This window comes from Protobothrops mucrosquamatus, unplaced genomic scaffold, assembly GCF_001527695.2.
Source record: "Protobothrops mucrosquamatus isolate PMUCROS unplaced genomic scaffold, P.Mucros_1.0 scaffold2272, whole genome shotgun sequence".
Lineage (NCBI taxonomy): Eukaryota > Metazoa > Chordata > Lepidosauria > Squamata > Viperidae > Protobothrops > Protobothrops mucrosquamatus.
In genome coordinates, this window is record NW_015388361.1 from 86,992 (window position 1) to 106,055 (window position 19,064).

At 41.7% G+C, this 19,064-nt stretch overlaps 2 protein-coding genes across 2 annotated transcripts in view; one reads left to right on the forward strand and one right to left on the reverse strand.

Annotated features, from left to right (window-relative positions):
• Positions 1–4,341, reverse strand: part of LOC107295229 (centrosomal protein of 57 kDa) — a 26,717-nt gene extending 22,376 nt beyond the window's left edge. The window contains exon 1 of the mRNA XM_015824533.1: positions 4,276–4,341. Coding sequence (XP_015680019.1) covers positions 4,276–4,335 — 60 coding nt within the window. The 5' untranslated portion in view covers positions 4,336–4,341. The remainder of the gene's footprint in view (positions 1–4,275) is intronic.
• Positions 4,342–5,240: 899 nt separating this feature from the next.
• Positions 5,241–18,489, forward strand: FAM76B (family with sequence similarity 76 member B). Its single transcript, XM_015824529.1, has 10 exons — positions 5,241–5,387; positions 8,036–8,100; positions 8,916–8,970; positions 9,524–9,679; positions 11,317–11,525; positions 13,208–13,255; positions 13,843–13,923; positions 16,087–16,222; positions 17,675–17,776; positions 18,400–18,489. Exons 1-10 carry the CDS (start codon positions 5,241–5,243, stop codon positions 18,487–18,489), a joined length of 1,089 nt encoding a protein of 362 aa, XP_015680015.1.
• The last annotated feature ends 575 nt before the right edge of the window (positions 18,490–19,064 follow it).

Below are 19,064 nucleotides of genomic sequence, written 5' to 3' on the forward strand. Positions count from 1 at the left end.
GCTGGTGGTCGGCCTGCTCCGTCTCTGCCGCTTGCCAGCTACGCCTCGGCCGGCGCAGGGGGCGGAACCACGCATGCGCGGCGCTCCCGGGCAGGGAAAGTCCTCGACTTACGACCGGTTGGGTAGTCCTCGACTTACGACCGGTTTAGTCCTCGACTTACGACCGGTTTAGTCCTCGACTTACGACCGGTTGGGGGTCACGGCATTAAAAAGGTTGAGAACCACTGTTCTAGGGGACGTAATTAGTGGGAACACTTACAACCCAATGACACTCTGCCTACTCACCTAATGAGTAGTGAAAAATCAGAATGCAGATTTAATGCAGCTTATTAGCAGAAAGAATGCCTGCCATTTTTTAAATAAATCTGCTATCAATGGCAGGTCAGCTGGCCACAAAAAAATGCTGTTCCAAGTCGGCAAAAGTAGATGACTCACAAAGAGCAAACTGAACTGTGGTCCAGAAATTAAATCCTTGTTCAGCAAGAAACTTATTAGGTGACCTCAGGCCTGCTGCTGTTCTTTAGCAGTTAAATATACTCTTGAGCATTTATTGAAGAGGAATGAAGGAAGGAGTAATATTTGAGCCAATTTGGTGTAGTGTTTAAGACACCAGGCTAGAAATTGTTAGGTCTATTCCCATCTTAGGCATGAAAGCCGGCCGGCTGACTTGGGCCATTCCCTCTCTCTCAGCCTAACCCACCTCGCAGGGTTGTTGAGGGGAAAGCAGGAGGAGGAAGGAATATTATATACATTCATCACCTTATTTATAAAAAAGAATAAAGGTGGAATAATGAAATAAATAAGCAAATCAAGCAAGCCTTGGGCTTCTTGAAAGACAGACAGCATAACATAGTTATAATGGTAAACCATATTATCCACCTATCTGCTTGGAAATACAGGTAGTCCTCAACCCACATCAGTTCATTTAGTGACCGGTCAAAGTTACAGTGGCACTGAAAAAAGTGACTCATGACCATTTTTCACACCCACGACCACCATGATCATGTGATTAAAATTCAGACACTTGGCAACTGGTTATGACAGTTGCAGCGTCCCAGCATCCTGTGATCACGTTTCGCAACTTTTTGGCAAGCCAAATCAATGGAGAAGCCAGATTCACTTAACAACCATATTAATAACTTATCAACTGCTCTGATTCACTTAACAACTGTGGCAAGAAAGGTGATAAAATGGGGCAAAACTCCCTTACAAATGTCTCACCTAACAACAGAACCTCTGGACTCAATTGTGGTCGTACGTCAAGGACCAACCACTCTGGTTTACTTCCACAAAAACAGGCTGTATGCTTCCAAGGAAACATGACTAGCCTGGCTTCAATATAGCCAAGACAGGTATTTGTTATGTAGCTTTTATTATTATTATTTTTCTCTCTCTCCTGCCTCCTACGTATCCTGTCCAAATGGTTTAGTCCATGTGACATGGAGTGGGAGATAAATCTTTTGTGGCTTACTGTATTGCATGCCTACAACAACTTAGGTCTAAATTAAGTGACAAATGTTTATTTGAAATACGTTTCTCAGCTGGTTGCTATGCAACATTATGATTAAGTTATCCTTTTGGCACACTCAGAGCTGTTCTAAACTGGAAAAGTATAACATAGGAAGTAAACTGGAGATACTCCTAAAATTATGCATTCAACAAAAGCACTCAAACAAGTTTAGAAGCAATGCAAAGACAACAATGTGACATGGGGACTCAAACAATTATCAATTCAATGTCCCAAGCTCACAAATTTTAAGATACGTCAGTAAGAATTTAATTGAATAAAATAAGTATCTGACTTCTAGGGTGGCCCAGATGCTAAGCAACTCAACACAACTGTATTTAAAATTTATCCCTGAATATATAAATCATATAGACTTATTTGAGAAACACCCTCTATGGAACTCCCAAATAAATTTATATATGATTATAGTAAAGTAGCAACTGCAGAATTATTCTGTCTCCCCAAAGATTATGCTCTGAACTTAAAAGCTCTCAAGATGCTTCTTTAAAACATTATAAAAATGCTGCAATGTCTAAATTTCTATATTTTACATGTTTTAAATTGCATGCCCTAATCCTTCAAATAAGCTCCTGCAGAAACACCACTGAAGAGAGGAAACCAGTATTTCCTTACACAGAGATTCAAAACACACAAAATAAAGTATAGGAAACACCCTCCTAAGATCTGAAACTAACTGAAGGTCAGTGGTAATGTTATATTTACATATTACTGTACTGTATTCTAACCCATAATACTGTTTGTTTATTTTTGGCTTTCCGTGTTGAGATAACCCAGCCAGTGCACTTTATAAACCATTACAAATAATTACATTTTAAAACTACTTTTCTCCAGACAGATTACAAATGTTGTAAAAGCATTAAAAGTTTCTAAAGGATTTAAAAAGAGGAAATGAAATGCAATTAACTAGGGCTAATGTGGGCTGCAAAAATCTGGATAAGAGATACAGAAAACTTTGTAATCTTTTAGTCACAAGAATTTTTGCACCCTGGATATGGAAACTCTAAGGGAATGAAACAATCCACTTACTCCTATGTAGACTAGTTAATGTAAATTGAACAGAAGACAAAATGGTAAAAATATCTGGGACAAAATAAATTTTGCTGCCTGATACCAAAAAGACTTCATGCTTTTTGAGGAAAGCTAGACAATCAAAAGTTAAGAACAGTTACATAGGAAGTGAAATTCCCTAAGAAATTTTGTTGCCAATAATGCACAAAACCAGTCAATCTTATAGGAGTTAATAGAACACGCAGTTGTCAGAATTTCTAGAATTACAATAAATATACACACCTGTAGTAAATTTCTATGAAGAATCTCAGTCATCCATCCAAGTCATGGTTGTTCCAAAGGCGCTTTTTCAAAAGACAACTGGACTGTCTTTGTTTTGCTTGAAGACGTTTCGCTTCTTATCCAAGAAGCTTCTTTCAGTTCAGCTGCAGAACTGAAGAAGCTTCTTGGAGGAGAAGAGAAACGTCTTCAAGAGGAAAACCAAGAAAGTCCAGCTGTCTTTTGAAAAAAGCCCCTTTGGGACCTGCAGGAAACCTGTGACTCTTCAAGAAAAGGAATTTGTACCTTTAACGTACCTTTGAATAGAAAAGATATATTCTGAATATAAATATATACCTTTTAATATAAATATAAATAAATCCATGATAGTTATATACCGGCCTTTCCTGTTGCTGGAAATGACATTCTCTTCTTTCCCTACCTGCCTTCCCTACACAGCCCAAGGAGGTGAGTCTGAGAAATAGCAAGTGGCTCACAGGATCTTAAGCGGAGACCTTGAAAAGGAGACCACCAGGAGAGACCACCAGGAAGCCCCAAGGCTGTGGGCTAGAACAAGCACCCCAGAAAAAGCCACTTTCTCCCTAGAAACTGAGCAGAGTTTTATTTAAATGGGTTATCCTCATATTTTACAATGAGGTCACTAATAGCCCCCTGCCCCCCCCCAAATAAAGTGCTACAGATAAGGTTCGTTTTAACTATATCTTTCCTCAGCCACATGCTAGACCAGTGGTTCTCAACCTGTGGGTCGGGACCCCATTTGGGGTCGATCGACCATTTCACGGGGGTCGCCAAGCAAGGCTGTCCGCCATTTTTTTCCCCCTTTTCTGGCGGGTGCCTTACCTCCCCTGGGCTGGGCCAGCTGGTGGTCGGCCTGCTCCGTCTCTGCCGCTTGCCAGCTACGCCTCGGCCGGCACAGAAACCACGCGGAACCGCGCATACGCGGCGCTCCCGGGCAGGGAAAGTCCTCGACTTATGACCGGTTGGGTAGTCCTCGACTTACGACCGGTTTAGTCCTCGACTTACGACCGGTTTAGTCCTCGACTTACGACCGGTTGGGGTCGTGGCATTAAAAAGGTTGAGAACCACTGTGCTAGACGGAGAGGGTGAGAATACAGGGGAAACTCCCAAAGTTAAGGAATATAGACACTAGCGGCCAGGGGTAGGCAACCTTGGCTCTTTTATGACTCGTGGACTTCAACTCCCAGAATTCCTGAGCCAGCTATGCTGGCTCAGGAATTCTGGGAGTTGAAGTCCACGAGTCATAAAAGAGCCAAGGTTGCCTACCCCTGCACTAGCCTAACGGAAAACGCGTCTCTGGGCATGTGAAGAGCGCGTTGTTGTTGTCCCCCCTCCCGAGAAGGTACACTCAGGCCTCCACGGACGGCCTACGAGTGCCGCCCCACGTATTGGAGATAAAGTCCCTAGCAGGACCGCCGCAGCCTCGCCTCCCTCCGGCTCACCGTGTGCTCAGAGGCCCCGGCCACCGCCATGTCGTAAAAAGGCGGCCGTGCCTGGTGCATGTCCCTTTAAGGCCAGCAGCGCTCCCGCCTCCCCCCCCGGCCTTCCAGCTGTCAACAAGGTCGCTCTATTGAGTGACATAGCAACCGGCCAACCACGATGCAACTCCCTCTCCCTAGCCTAGGCGCCTCGCATCCGGCTCGTTGCCTCTTACGGCGCGCTTGCGTCACAGAGCGGAGGCGGCGATTGACGCGACAAACAGCCAGTAGGAATCGGCGATGGGAGTTAGGCGGTGGGTCTTAAGCCCCACCTGGATTTTCGGCGCTGCGTTTGTTTGGAACGTATCGGTAGGGGAGTCAATCGTACAGTCAGAACGGCATGCGTCAAGAGTCGTTTTTCTCTACCTGTTGGCAGAGAAGCGAGAGGAAGAAAAGGCAGGAAGTATCCCCGCTCTCTCCTGCGCAATCGCAGTCATGAGACGGTTGGAAGGAAAAAGCCCTCCAAACTTCAGAAGAGCGCCCCGGAGGACCAATGAGAGAGAGAGAGCGCGCTCCGGGGCCCCTTCGATTTCTTGATTGGTCGGATTGCACGTGACGTCACGCGGCGAGGCGGACGGGCGGCAAGGCGCGTGTCCTTCCGTCCCGTTCTGCCATTGGGCGCCGAGGTTTGAAGGAAGTATTGCCGCGCGGCTCGGATTGGCCGAGGAGGTGGACCCGCCTCGCGAGGCGTTCATTCGCTCCTCCGCTCGCGCTCTCCCTCTGTTTGTGTGAGAAGGAGGGGGGAAAAAAAAAAAACGGGTTCGGGCCCCGCCGCTGACACAAGGAAGAGGCGCGGCCTATCGACGCCGGGAAGCGGTCGCGGCGGCGAGGATCGAACCGCGGTTCGTCTGGCTTGTATTGCCTCTCCGGCGGGCGGGCGGGCTGGCGGCCGGCCGGCCGTGGCTCTCTCTAGGCCGAGAGGAAGGCGGATGGCGGCAACATCCGGGGCTTCTGGGGCGGCGATCGTGGCGACGGCGGGCGCGGGATCCGGCGCGGCCCCGGCTCTCTACGCCTGCACCAAGTGCAACCAGCGCTACCCTTTCGAGGAGCTCTCCCAGGGACAGCAGCTCTGCAAGGTGCCGCTTCCTCGGGGCCGAGGGCGGAGGCGGCGGTAGGAAGGGAGGGAGGGAGGGACGGTTGCGTGGGTGGCTGCGACCGGCCAGGCGGCTTTTGATTGGAGGCTTGGAAGAAAGGCTTTCGCCCGGCCGGAGCAAATACTTGGGCTTTATTAGGATTATTTTCTAGAAGCCTTGCGGGTAAAAATGATACACATTAGCACGCACTTATATTCATACACACACATTCTCACGTATACTTTCACACACGTGTTTGTATGATCACGTGTACACACACACACACGGCCACATAGCAGTGAAAATAACCCAACTTTGCTTTTTCATGCAGTATTCAGCGGCAGATGGTTACTTAAGGTAAACTCTGACACCGTTAAGTATAAAAAAAGTCGTCGGAAGGATAATAAAATTAGTATTCGTCATAATATTAGGGCAGAAGGCTTCAAGGTTTTATACTGTACTGTAGGAGGGACTCCTTTTTTCCATTCCTTAGAACAGAGATGGGGGAACTGTGGCCTTTTTTTAACGACTTGTGGACTGCGACTCCCAGAATTCCTGAACCAGCATGGCTGGCTCAGGAATTCTGGGAGTTGAAGTCCACAAGTCATAAAAAGGCCGTAGTTCCCCACCCCTGCCTTTAGAACCGTGTTTCTCAACCTGGACAATTTTAAGGCATGTGGACTTCAATTCCCAGAATTCCACAGCCAGCATTGCTGGCTGTGGAATTCTGGGAGTTGAAGTCCACATGCCTTAAAATTGTCAAGGTTGAGAAACACTGCTTTAGAAGCTTACAAAAGCTTCTGATGCTCTGCCATGTTGCCTGCTGAATTGCACCTTGTAGCCATCTGTGGTTCCTTCTGATGAAAGTAGGGTGGGATATTTTTTTCCACAGGGTAGAAAATTAGCAGGAAAATTCAAAATTTCTGGGTAGTAAAAGAGCAAGTTTGGTCTAGTGTTTAAGCCACTAGGCTAGAAAAACGAGACAGTGAGTTGCAGTCCCTCCTTAGCCATGAAAGGCAGCTGGGTGACCTTGGGCCAGTCACTCTCTTTTAGCCCAATCTATCTCAAAAGAGTTGTTGTGGGGAAAATAGAGGGTGGAAGGTGTGTTATATATGTTCCCTGCCCTGAGTTATTTGTAAAAATAATAAAGGCAGGATATAAATCAATAAAATAAGGACAACTGTACAACATGTAGTGCTGTTCAGAATGGCAATTTGGTTTCAAATTTGACACTTTTACTGTTGGAACTCTTGACCTCAAGTATTTTGATTTCATCCAGGGTTTTTTCCCCTTGAACTCATTTCTTATGGAATGAGATATACTGGAAAATTTCCATGGATGGAAAAATGCACAGTGTATCTATTTCTAGATTTTGAGAGTGGGGAGGGTAAGAGGTACTGATATCTTTATAGGTTGTGCTTTCATCCTGAGATTTAAAACATAAATTCACTGCTACTTAGATATTTGAAATTGAAAGAATCAGCTGTACGCATCGGATTTTAGCAAGGAAGAGACATCTGTTTTCTTTTAAAAAGAAGAGCTGTGGTCTTTTATGATATAAATTTTCCTAGACAGTTACAAAATCATCACAGACTGTTAGATGGATCTAGTAGCTGATACATTCCAAGGCATTTACGGTAGTTTCAGGAATTCATAATATCAAAACAAAGCAATTAAAAATGGAAAATTTCAAAAATGCCAAAAATGGTTGTGGGTTTCTGTCTGCATCTGTATTGTCTGTGCTTTCTTATGTAATAGCCTATATATACATCCGTAGACAGTATTCATTGAATAAATGTGTAGTTTGAGGCATTGGCAAACCTTGGCTTCAGCAGCATGGGTATTTTTTAAATGATAATAGCTGCATAAAGTCATTCAATTGAAATGGTATAGAGGCACTTGCAATAAAAATAAATAAAATAATTGTTTCCACTGCAGAGCAAAGTACATTTAAACTGTGTGTGACACTACTGATTTTGTGAATGATTTTTATTGCAATATTTATGTTTTAAATCTCCAAAAGTTGTTAAAACATATTCCCTATGGGTAGTCCTTGACTTGAGACCACATTTGGGAGCAGAATTCCCATTGCTAAGCTGGTTCTTAAGTGAGTCACATCTGATTTTATGATCTTCTTTGCCATGGTTGTTAAGCAAATCGCTGCAGTTGTTAAGTGAATTACAGTTATGAAGAGAATTGACTTCGCTTATGGGAAGCTGGCTGGGAAGGTTGCAAATGGCGACTACATGACTGGGACACTGCAACTGTCATAAGTACATGCTAGTTGCCTAGCCCAAATTTTGATCACATAACTGAGGATTCTTTAATGGTCATAAGTGTCAAGGTTAGTTGTAAATCATTTTTTTCAGTACCGTTGTAATTTTGAAAGGTCACTAAACAAATGGTTGTAAGTTGAGGACTATCTGTACATCTTTATTTGAAAAATTAAATTACAGTAAGTTAATTTTGTACAGTAGCCTGCCAAGGGTACTGTTCTGTTCTAATAAATTATATTGTTAGTCCAATAATCAAGAATACTGTCCTATTTTACTACCTCAGATGATGAATGTTTAGAATGTTTTGTAAGGTAAAATCTAATGCACCTAATATCACTTGTTGCACTTCAATCAAATATTGATTATCTCTTCTAGGAATGTCGGATTGCGCACCCCATTGTAAAATGTACTTACTGCCGATCAGAGTTTCAGCAAGAGAGGTAAGTTAAATAAATATATTAATGAACAAAGGATTGTTGAAGAAAAGTAACTGTTGGTGGCTCTGGAAATGCCATGCATGGAGCTTAAATTCATATCTAGTTCTGTTTGCTGAGAATTCTTGGAATTGTAGCCTCCACACCTCAAGAAAATACCATGTTAGAAAACGCTGCCCTACTCCATTTCTTCCTAACATACCTACATGAGTTTCATGAGGACTGCATTGTGTTTTTTCTTTCCCATTTAGTGGCATGTCTAATATTTTTTCAAATGGTAGCCTCAAACTGGTGACCTTCATCCACTTGATGGTCAGAGTGCTAGCAAATTTCCATACTGTTAATAATTTAAGCCTTATATGGCATAATAGAATGTGGCTTTAGTTCCCAATATATCATTTTTAAACTTTTTACTAATGCAGCAATATCTTTAATCTCAGTTAAGAGTTTATGTAGCTTACTTGCATTAATATATTCAGTTAAGATTAAGTCCTCAATAATTTAAAAATTAGGATTTAAAATGACACACTAAGTAGAAACTTTACTGGTTAATGGTGTCTGATATGTAAAATTACTTAAAGTTTTAATAGTACATTTGTTTGTTTTGATGTAAAATTCCTATAGAACTAATACACCTAGACGATTCTCATTTTTTTCTGTATGGAAAATTTGTTCTCTTCTTAATTTATGTGGCAATAACATATTCTTTGAGAACCTTAGGAGCAACATGTTAATTCACAACTTTCTCCTTTTCAGCAATAATTATAGGTAGGTGGTTGATAACTAAGTAGCTAACATTTGGAATTTTGCTTTTTTCACAGCAAAACTAATACAATATGCAAGAAGTGCGCCCAAAATGTGAAACAATTTGGAACGGTAAGTTAACATATGTAGTCGTATTTGTGATTGGGTTGCTAAACTATAATTGTCTAGATTCCTAAACAAATTGTAGACATTCTACCCTTGTTTGTTTGATATAATAGAGCAATTTTCTGGGATAGCAATTACAATTTTCCTTGGTTATGTGATGTGAAGAGAAATGATCCATGTATACTGACAATTTATTAATAAACAAAACTGAGGAGATTATTTGTTTTGAGTTTTTTTGGTAGCAGATAAGGATTTTATGCCTGATGTAGACATCCAGATGAATGCAATTCTAATTTTATGAAGCAGTTCCAGACACTGATTGGAATTATATGAGATGGAACTACTGAAACTCTAAATATGTTTTCAAAGGGATTATATAACCCATTATCTCTTGTTCCAGTTATAAAACTTAATGCTCTTCTAGTATGCAAGTACTGTGTTTGATGACAATCTGTATTCAGCCTCCTGTATAATTATTTGATCTCACCCCCCAATTGATTTTCAGTTCTCAACAACTTAAATTAACATATTTTTAAGAGTTTCTAACCATTTTTTCCAGCCAAAACCGTGTCAGTACTGCAACATCATTGCTGCTTTTATTGGTACAAAATGTCAGCGCTGTACAAACTCTGAAAAAAAATATGGACCACCTCAGACCTGTGAACAGTGTAAGCAGCAATGTGCTTTTGACCGCAAAGAAGAAGGAAGAAGAAAGGTAGGCTTTGGTCATTTTAAATAAAAGTTTGCTGTAAAATTGATCCCAAATCAACTGAGTAAAATCCAGCTTACACTCCATTTTCCCAAGTCAGACCTGAATGTTTAGTTATGCTACGTAGTCTTACATGGATGAATATCCATAGCAATGACCAAATCTTGATCTATATATATATAAGGTCTGTATGGTATCCCTTTTCCTTATGTCTTACGAAACTAGATTAGCTGCATTGTTGATTTGATGTTTTCTAAAAGAAAACTGCCTTTTATATTACATTTAAAATGACTATTTCCAAGTATTTATAGAGAAATAATTTGCCTAAAAGGAATCTCTCTTCATATGTTTCTGGGTTAGGGTTTATATATGTCTATGTATCACCTCAGAGTTCATAAGATTATGAACTAATTAATTTGATTTTGCAAAACAGTGGGCAACAAAAATAATTACATGAATTTTTCTTATATGTTAAAAGGTTCAAATAATGTCAGTGTCAAGATTTGGTCTATAATTTGCCCAGTTACTATTTATGTGGTATACTATTTCAGTTGTCATTTATAATTATTTGTTCTTCATAGAATTCAGGGTATTATAGTACTGTAGCCTTAGGAATTCATCATGCATAGGACATACATAGAAGAGCCAGTTTATCTAGTGCAGTGGTGGCGAACCTCTGGCACGGGTGCCAGAGGCGGCAATCAGAGCCCTCTCTGTGGGCACGCGCGCTGTCGCCCCAGTCCTAGGCCTTCAGCCGGGTTTTATAAAACCTTTTCGCTTTAGGCCTCCACCACCATGTACAAAAAAAAGGTTCAATCAGTCAGTCAGTTAATTTCAACTTCTCGCGGGAAAAAAAAAGATCTTGCAAAGTTGGAATTGCTTGATTGAACTTTTTAGACCCACCCAGTCTGCTGTTACCACCGCAGCCCGCCCACCCAATGGGCCACGCCCACCCGGCACCCGACGATGCATAAGTGGGTTTTGGGTTGCAGTTTGGGCACTCGGTCTCTAAAAGGTTCGCCATCACTGATCTAGTGGTTAAAGCACCAGGCTAAAAAGCAGGAGGTCCTGAGTTTATGGCCTTAGGCATGAAAGCCAGCTGGGTGACTTTGGGCCAATCCTGCTCAGCTGAACCCACCTCACAGGACTGTTGTTGTAGGGAAAATAGAAGAGGAGGATGTATTGGCTATATTTCCCACCTTGAGTTATTTGTAAAAATAAAGGCAGGATACAAATTTAAACTGTTAATTTGTGTAGCTCAACATATTTATCAAAACACAAGAACCTGGGCAGCCCTTCGTCTTCAAGAATACATTATTTGGTTATATGGACAAATATAGTAGTAACGGAATGCCCTAAATAATCTCTTTGCCTAAACCAGCAACAGTCCTTAGAAAGATAAACAGATTGAAGTCAAGTTAGATTTCCCCCCCCCACAAAATTTTCTACAATGTCGTCTTGCATGTTTTCTTTGATATGCTGCTGATGCCGTATATATACACATGTATTCATATTCTTGTTTATATTAAGATCTGTGTGCAAGAATAACAGCAGTAGTATTTGATAATTTTATTTTGGCTGTTGTGTGTCTTTTTAGCACTCAGTACGTGTAACATAACTTGCTGCGAATGATTTCCCAAAAGGTTGATGGGAAGCTGTTGTGTTGGCTTTGTACTCTGTCCTACAAGAGAGTACTGCAGAAGACCAAGGAACAGAGGAAGAGCTTAGGGTCTTCACATTCTAATTCTTCTACATCTATTACTGAAAAAGACCAGCATCATTTGAAACACCACCATCACCACCGTCACTCCCACCACCATCACCACCATCATCACAGCAGCGGCCATCACAAGTAAGTGCTACGAGGAACTTTGAAATTGAGCCGTCCTAGGAGACACATTCTTGAGAAGTGGTGGATTTTTTTAAAAAAAAATACGTAGCTTCTTGTGACTGCAACAAATTCCTTTTATAAGACACAATTTTCAGAACTCAGATGGTGATGTGGCAAAGATATACTTGGTTCAGAGAAGGTTGCAATTCTCACTGGACAACTTGGATCATATAGCAGCGGTCCCCAACCTTTCCGGCTTTGTGGAGACGCACCCATAGCTTGTGCAAATGGAGCTGCGTGTGCTTGCCTGCTGTACACACCCACCCCTTCTGTGGCTTGGTTCTGAGCAGGCTGCGGACCGCTAGTGGGCCACAGCTCAGGGGTTGGAGACCCCTATCAATATATAGGATCTTGGTGTGACTGTTAGAGACTGTATATTGGTCAGGAATATGGCTATGTGGAACACGCACGCCTCAACCTATCCCAACTATTTTCAGTGTCAGGGAAAATTCTGATCAAACTAGTTAAGGTCCCAGAATTTGGGGTTAGCATTTTTAGAGACCACTGGGATGGAGCCAAAAGTAGCTCAAGAAGAGATAGTTTGTTTAGGCCAGTGGTGGCGAACCTATGGCATGCGTGCCAGAGGCGGCACTCAGAGCCCTCTCTGTGGGCACGTGCACCATGCCCCAGAGATAGCAACCGTCCCTCTTCAACCAGCCGCCCGCTAACTCACCGAGGTCCCACATGGCCGGATGCATTCCAGCACGGCTGTTTTCCCTCCCCCCCCCCGGTCCCATCCCTCCTGGCCTCGCATGCTCTCCTTTTCCCGGGCACAACCCACTGCATCGCCTCCTCGGCTGTCAGCCGTCCGTCCAGCTCAGAGGCGGCTTCTCTGAACTGCTGGCGGCGGGCTGCGAAGCCCCAGAGTGTGCCGGTCAGGTCGGCAGGCTGTGGCTGCTGACAGACACTGTCGGCCCCCATGTGCTCACTGGCCTCTGTGTGCGGGGCCCGATGGTGTCAGGCAGCAGCCGCCCCTGCGACAATGGCACCCCTGCCCTGCCTCATCTTGCCTCGCCTCACCCCGCAGGACGAGCCTCCTGGGCACTGCCCCATCTGCCAGAGACCCCCTGGATCTCCCCCAACCCTGCCTGGCCCCCACAGGCATCCCTCCCCACGAGCAACATCAAGGTGACCACGCCCACCTTGGCCACACCCACCCAGTCTGCCATGACCACCACAGGTACGCCCACCCAGTGGGCCACGCCCACCTGGTACCCGGTGATAAATAAGTGGGTTTTGGGTTGCAGTTTGGGCACTCGGTCTCTAAAAGGTTTGCCATCACTGGTTTAGGCAATCTCTGCTGGGGGGAGGGGGAATAGATCAAGCATCGGACAAATGTACTAACTAATTGTGAGCATATAAGAGAGAGAGAGATGCTGCAGTGGTCATAGATGTGGCCATCAATCACAAAGTTACTTTTTCATCACCTTTGTGATTGCAGAGGTATTGTCCAAAGTAGTCACTAAGCAAGCATGCTGGGCCACAAAAATTGTCCAACTCCTTATTTGACAAAAAAACCCAACCCTATTTGCTTTCTTCTCTCCATCTTTTCAAACCATTCTGTTTCTGAAGTTACTGACTGAAACCAGTTATTGGAATATTACTGATAAGCTGGTTCAACCTTCTGCATTTCTGTATTTTAGAATCAGCAGTCTGAGCCCAGAAGAAGATCCGGGGTTATGGAAGCAGAGGTAAATAGTATTGAAAAGACCATTCTTGCTTTGTATCTGGATTGGAAACTTTTTGTTGCTTCTTTCCCCTTATGAAGTGGTCGGTGCCAGCAAATGAAAAATGTGGTTATCAGAACTGGTGAGGACAGAATTGCCTCCTTATCACCCTTAAAATTAATGGGCTGATTGAGAGTATAGCACTAGAAAAGAGAAAGTTAAACTTTGCCACCCGTGTTAACTTTTAAAAATATTTCACTGACCACAGTGGAGGCTTTTTGAAAATCTTAATCGCTGTGTAAAAGGCTGGGGATTTTTTTTAGGGAGGGCACAGATAGCATTGCATTAACAGCAGGATGTGCTTCAAATGTTCCTTGAGTGACAGCTAAGCATTAAAAGAATTAGGAATGATGGACATTTGTTTTTAAAAGTTGAGAGAGAAGCTGAGAGGACAGATTGGGCCTGATGCAAGGGAATCCTTGCCTCGGCTTTAAATTTATAATACAGTATTTATATATAAAGAATTTATAATATATAATACTGCTTGCTGTTTGGGGCAAATGTGGCTATATGACCATATGTCACGCAATATTCTTAATATTTCTTTGCAGCCATAAATCCTCTTCAGCTATTCAGAATGAAACTCCAAAGAAAAAGCCCAAAATGGAATCCAAGCCATCCAATGGAGATAGGTAAAAATACAATTCCGAATATATTTTTTTTCTGTTCTGTTAAATAAAACATTGTAGGAACAAGTAGAGTTCATACTTTTCCCATTTTTTTTTTAAATTTCAACATGAATATTATTCCGGTTCTTGATCTTTGGAGGTTTCTACAAAACTAGCCTAAATCTTTGTTGAAAAATTCTGCTACCAGCAGTTCTTGGGATAAATGAACTAACATTGAATCAGAAATCAGTCTAACGGCAGCAGTGGCATATTTAACCCTTGCGAATCTGTTTTATTTTAAATATGGGTACTCCTTGACTTACCTAAATCGATCCCACAATTACAGTCATTAAACGGGTGATCACATGACCGCGCCCAATTTTATGTCTTTTGTAGCAGTCATTAAGCAACCCATTGTTTGCTCTGGGACATTCAGTGAACACTGGGCTCTGGCAAAAACATAAATTGTGGCTAGGTGACTGAGGGATCCTGCAAATGGCTGTCAATGTAGGCTGGTTGTCAAGTGTGCAAAATAGGATCACGTGGTTATGGGGGTGGCGGCGGCCAGAATGTCCAGTACTGGTCATCATAAGTACCTTTTATGGGGTCTGTCATAACTTTGAACAGTGGTTAAGTGACCAGTTATAAACAGGACTATCTGTACATCGTATGTGAAAAATGAATCTCTCAGTTAACTGTTATTCATATAAAAAACCAACTGCTTCATTAAGCAAGTTTCCGACCCTTTGGAAGTTAATCTCAAATATAAGTGGTCCTTTTAAAATATGTCAATTACCTGACACAAAGGATGGATAAAATCTGCTTACAATGGAAGAGATGACGGTCAATGCATAGATATATCATAGGTAGTGCTTCACTTATGACCGCAACTGAGCCCAAAATTTCTGTTGCTAAGCAAGGCAGGTGTTCAGTGAGTCATGCCCCATTTTTGCGACCTTTTTGCCAAGATTCTTAAGCAAATCACTAGAGTTGTTGTATGTTTGTTAAGCGGATCTGGCTTCCCTCTGTTGACTTTGCTTGTCAGAAGCTCCCTGGAAAGGTTGCAGATGACAATCCCAGGATCCCCGGACACTGCAACCATTGTAAATACATGGCAGTTGCCAAGCACCCAAAGTTTTTGGTTGCCACGATGTAAAAAAGATGTTGAGACTCTAGAAAGAGTACAAAGAAGAGCAACAAAGATGATGATTAGGGGACTGGAGGCTAAAACATATAAAGAACGGTTGCTGGAATTGGGTAGGTCTACGTTCATAAAAAGAAGAACTAGGGGTGATATGATAGCAGTCTTCCAATATTTAAAGGATTGCCATAAAGAAGAGGGAGTCAACCTATTCTCCAAAGCACCTAAAGGCAGGACAAGAAGCAATGGATGGAAACTAATCAAAAAGAGGACCAACGTAGAACTCAGGAGAAATTTGCTGACTGTTGGAACAATTAATCAGTGGAACAACCTGCCTCCAGAAGTGGTGAATGCTCCAACACTGGAGGTTTTTAAAAAGACACTGGACAGCCATTTGTCCAAAATGGTGTAGGGCAGTGGTGGCGAATCTATGGCACGGGTGCCAGAGGCGGCACTCAGAGCCCTCTATGTGGGCACGCGCACCGTCACCCCAGTCCTAGGCCTTCAGCTGGGTTTTATAAAATCTTTTCGCTTTAGGCCTCCGCCGCCATGTGCAAAAAAAAAAAAAGGTTTAGTCAGTCAATTTCAACTTCTCGCAGGAAAAAAAAAGATCTTGCAAAGTTGGAATTAATTGATTGAACTTTTTAGTCCCACCCAGTCTGCCGTTACCACCGCAGCCACGCCTACCCAATTGGTCACGCCTACCCAATTGGCCACACCCACCCAGCACTCGATGATGCATAAGTGGGTTTGGGTTGCAGTTTGGGCACTCAGTCTCTAAAAGGTTCTCCATCACTGGTATAGGGTTTCCTGCAGGACTAGAACACCTCTAAGGTCCCTTCCAACTTTGTTATTCTGTTTAATCAGGTAACTGAGGATGCTGCAATGGTCATAAGTGACTTTTTCAGTGCCATTGTAACTTTGAATGGTCATTAAACGAATGGTTATCAAGTCAAGGATTACCTGTATTAAACAGATAAACATGTATACTTGGGATGCAGTTTGTTTCTGCCTTTAGTTACATTTGATGCTATTTATTTTTACAGTAGCTCTATAAATCAGTCAGCAGACAGCGGAGGTACCGACAACTTTGTCCTAATAAGTCAGTTGAAAGAAGAAGTGATGTCACTGAAACGTCTCTTGCAACAAAGAGATCAGACTATACTGGAGAAGGATAAAAAGGTGAATGGCTTGGTCATTTCAGTAGCTACTTTAGAAGTATTCCATTTGTGTCTAAGATTTATGTTTGTCAAATATTTAAAAATGCAGCGAAACCTCCAGACCCTCCCTCCGTGGACTTGCAAAACAACAGATAACAGCTGAATCTGGACATGACCTCAGAAAACAGACTCCATTGTTTCCCAAGTAGTTTAAGACAATTTATGTAAATTAATATCATTGGAGTCAATTTATGTAATTACTCATATAATGTAAAATGATGCAAATGAGTCTGAGTGCCTCTTAAGAAAATCTATAAATAAGGGTGCACATTATAACATGGGGAGTGGTTTTGAAAGTTGTCCAGAAAATTACTTTAATATAGAGTATTTCATCTTGGAAAAGAACTTTACCCCATTGCTGCATTTAAGTTTATTATACAGTCAGCTTGATTATTAAGACACGCATACTCAACTGAAGTGATGAATTCTATAACATGTCCACAATAAGTACTGTGTAACAATTCTAGTTTCTTCAAATTTAGAATGATAAAGGGTTAATATTCCTCAAGTTTCTAATTCCTCAATATATTAAAATAGTCTTGAGTTGCATCTGTTGCAAAAATCAACAGGACACAAGACATTTCAGGAAAAAAATAATCACTGCTGCAGCCAGCAATATTATCTAAAGCAAATGTACAATATATGGCATGGTATGCCAAGAAAAAAAATTCAAACGTTTTCAACAAGAATATTATATCAGAAAGGAAATGGTGTGTGTGTGTAATTTCCTATCTTCCATCAAACTTGAGAACCAAGAATCTTTTTGGAAAAGAAATAGGATTTAGAGGGAAGATGCCCTAAATTAGTAATCAACTGGCTAAATGACAAATGTACTGGATAAATTCAGGAAAAAAATTTGTCTGAATCATAAAAAGATGACAGTTTAGCTTGGAAACATTAAAAAGCCTGAAATATTTTAGAAATTAAACCAAAGAACCTCATTAGAAAGTTTAAGCTATTAGGAGAATATCAGTTCTGTAATTTTATAGTAGTCCTCTTTTTTTTTGCTTAAGAGTTTAAATGTATACTTACCACTTCATGATGGGTCAGACTTTTATGACAAGATTAAATTTTCAGGTAAATTAGAAAAAGGCCTGTATTTTTTTTTAAAAAAAATTGTTTCTAAAACAATTTAAAGGACAATGCATTTTGGTTATAATTCAGAAGACATGGACAAAATTCTAAATCACTACGTTGTATTTTACAGATAAACTCAGCCTCTTTCATATATACAGATAAATCACTTAATGCTGCATGATGTTCTTTTTTCTGGCTTTTAAACCAGCTGAAGAAAATTGGGTTCTTTATCTTTAAACATTTACCTAGAAGTGCATGTTGTTGATATTTGAGAGTGAGAGCATTGAAGTAACCACGGACAGTATTTTTAAAGAGATAAATTAATTCTTTTTCTCAGCTGACTGAGCTGAAGGCGGACTTTCAATACCAAGAGTCGAATTTAAGAACCAAGATGAACAGTATGGAAAGAGCTCATAAGGACACTGTAGAACAATTACAGGTAAATGGTATTCAGTAATAGCTGAGAACCTCCATGAACGAGAGCCAAGAGGCCTCCATTTTGAACCCGTTGCACTGTATTACCCCAAAATCAGGAGGAGTCAGGTGGCACCTTTTCTGATTTCATAAATGTTATTTTTTTCTAAAAAAAGAGTTGGCATCTGATAAAGTGAGCTACAGTTCACAAAAGCTTGATTAAATGGTTTTATAGCCATTTAATGATATTGATGAATAGTATGAGGTAAATAATGAAGGGTGTTAATCTGAAAAGGCGATACCTGTCCAGGGTAGGGGAAACCAAGAACGACATGATGAATTAGTAGCTTCTTTATTGCTGTTCTCCTTTAGTCAAATCTTACCAGACTAAAGCATACTCTGCATTACTATCATATAAATCAGGGGTCTTCAAACGTGGCCCTTTTATGACTTGTGGACTTCAACTCCCAGAATTCCTCAGCCAGGGGCCATGTTTGAAGACCCCTGATACAAATGGAGTATTAACCGCACTGGTATTTTTGCAGCCTTTGTAATATTTTTAATTTTTAAAAATCTTCACGTAGCAATGTAGAATAATGCCCGTTGTACAAAATAACCAGGAGCACCGGCCATTTTGGATTTTTGCAGGCAAAGAACAGAGAGCTTCTCAAGCAGGTGGCAGCATTGTCAAAGGGCAAGAAGTTTGACAAAAGCGGGAATATGCTGACGTCACCATAAGAAGATGGCGGTTTGCGTGGCTATTAATCTCGGAAAGGTAAATCAACTCTGGGGAAACGCCATAGAAACAAACCTTTTGCCGTGCAGAGTTGGTGGCATAGTTCCTATACCTTTTTCTAAGTGAATAATGTTACAGAGGTGGTTTTTGGTGTGTTTTTTGCAAATGAAAAATTATTTGGATTACTAAAGAACTTCAACAAGTTTGAAGAAGGCACGCATACATATATAATGCAGACATGCAGCCATACAAAAGGAGGCAGCTGGCCAGTCCCTGGTGATCAGTAAGTGTGCTGTCCCTGGTCATCACAACATGCAATAACATATATACATATATATATATATATACTGTATATATAAGGCAGTCCTTCAAGAGGGCAGCTCCCCCAAGTGCTCCTGTTGTGCAGACTGATTGCATTCGGTTGGACTTTAGCAGGTTGCCTGGACAAGAGCAAAAACCCACGTAGGAGCTGGACAAAGACATCTGAGGACAACTTTCAATCTGATCTACGTTCCAGCAGCAGCAGCAGCTAATTTGAAAACGAGCAAGAGCACTGGAGACTTGGCAACCCTTCTTG

Excerpts from the sequence above, each read along its gene's own strand:
- FAM76B (XM_015824529.1), top strand. The coding sequence starts at position 5,241 with ATGGCGGCAACATCCGGGGCTTCTGGGGCGGCGATCGTGGCGACGGCG. Across the intron at positions 8,971-9,523 it reads ATGTGAAACAATTTGGAACG|CCAAAACCGTGTCAGTACTG; the intron begins GTAAGTTAACAT and ends CATTTTTTCCAG. Across the intron at positions 16,223-17,674 it reads TACTGGAGAAGGATAAAAAG|CTGACTGAGCTGAAGGCGGA; the intron begins GTGAATGGCTTG and ends TCTTTTTCTCAG.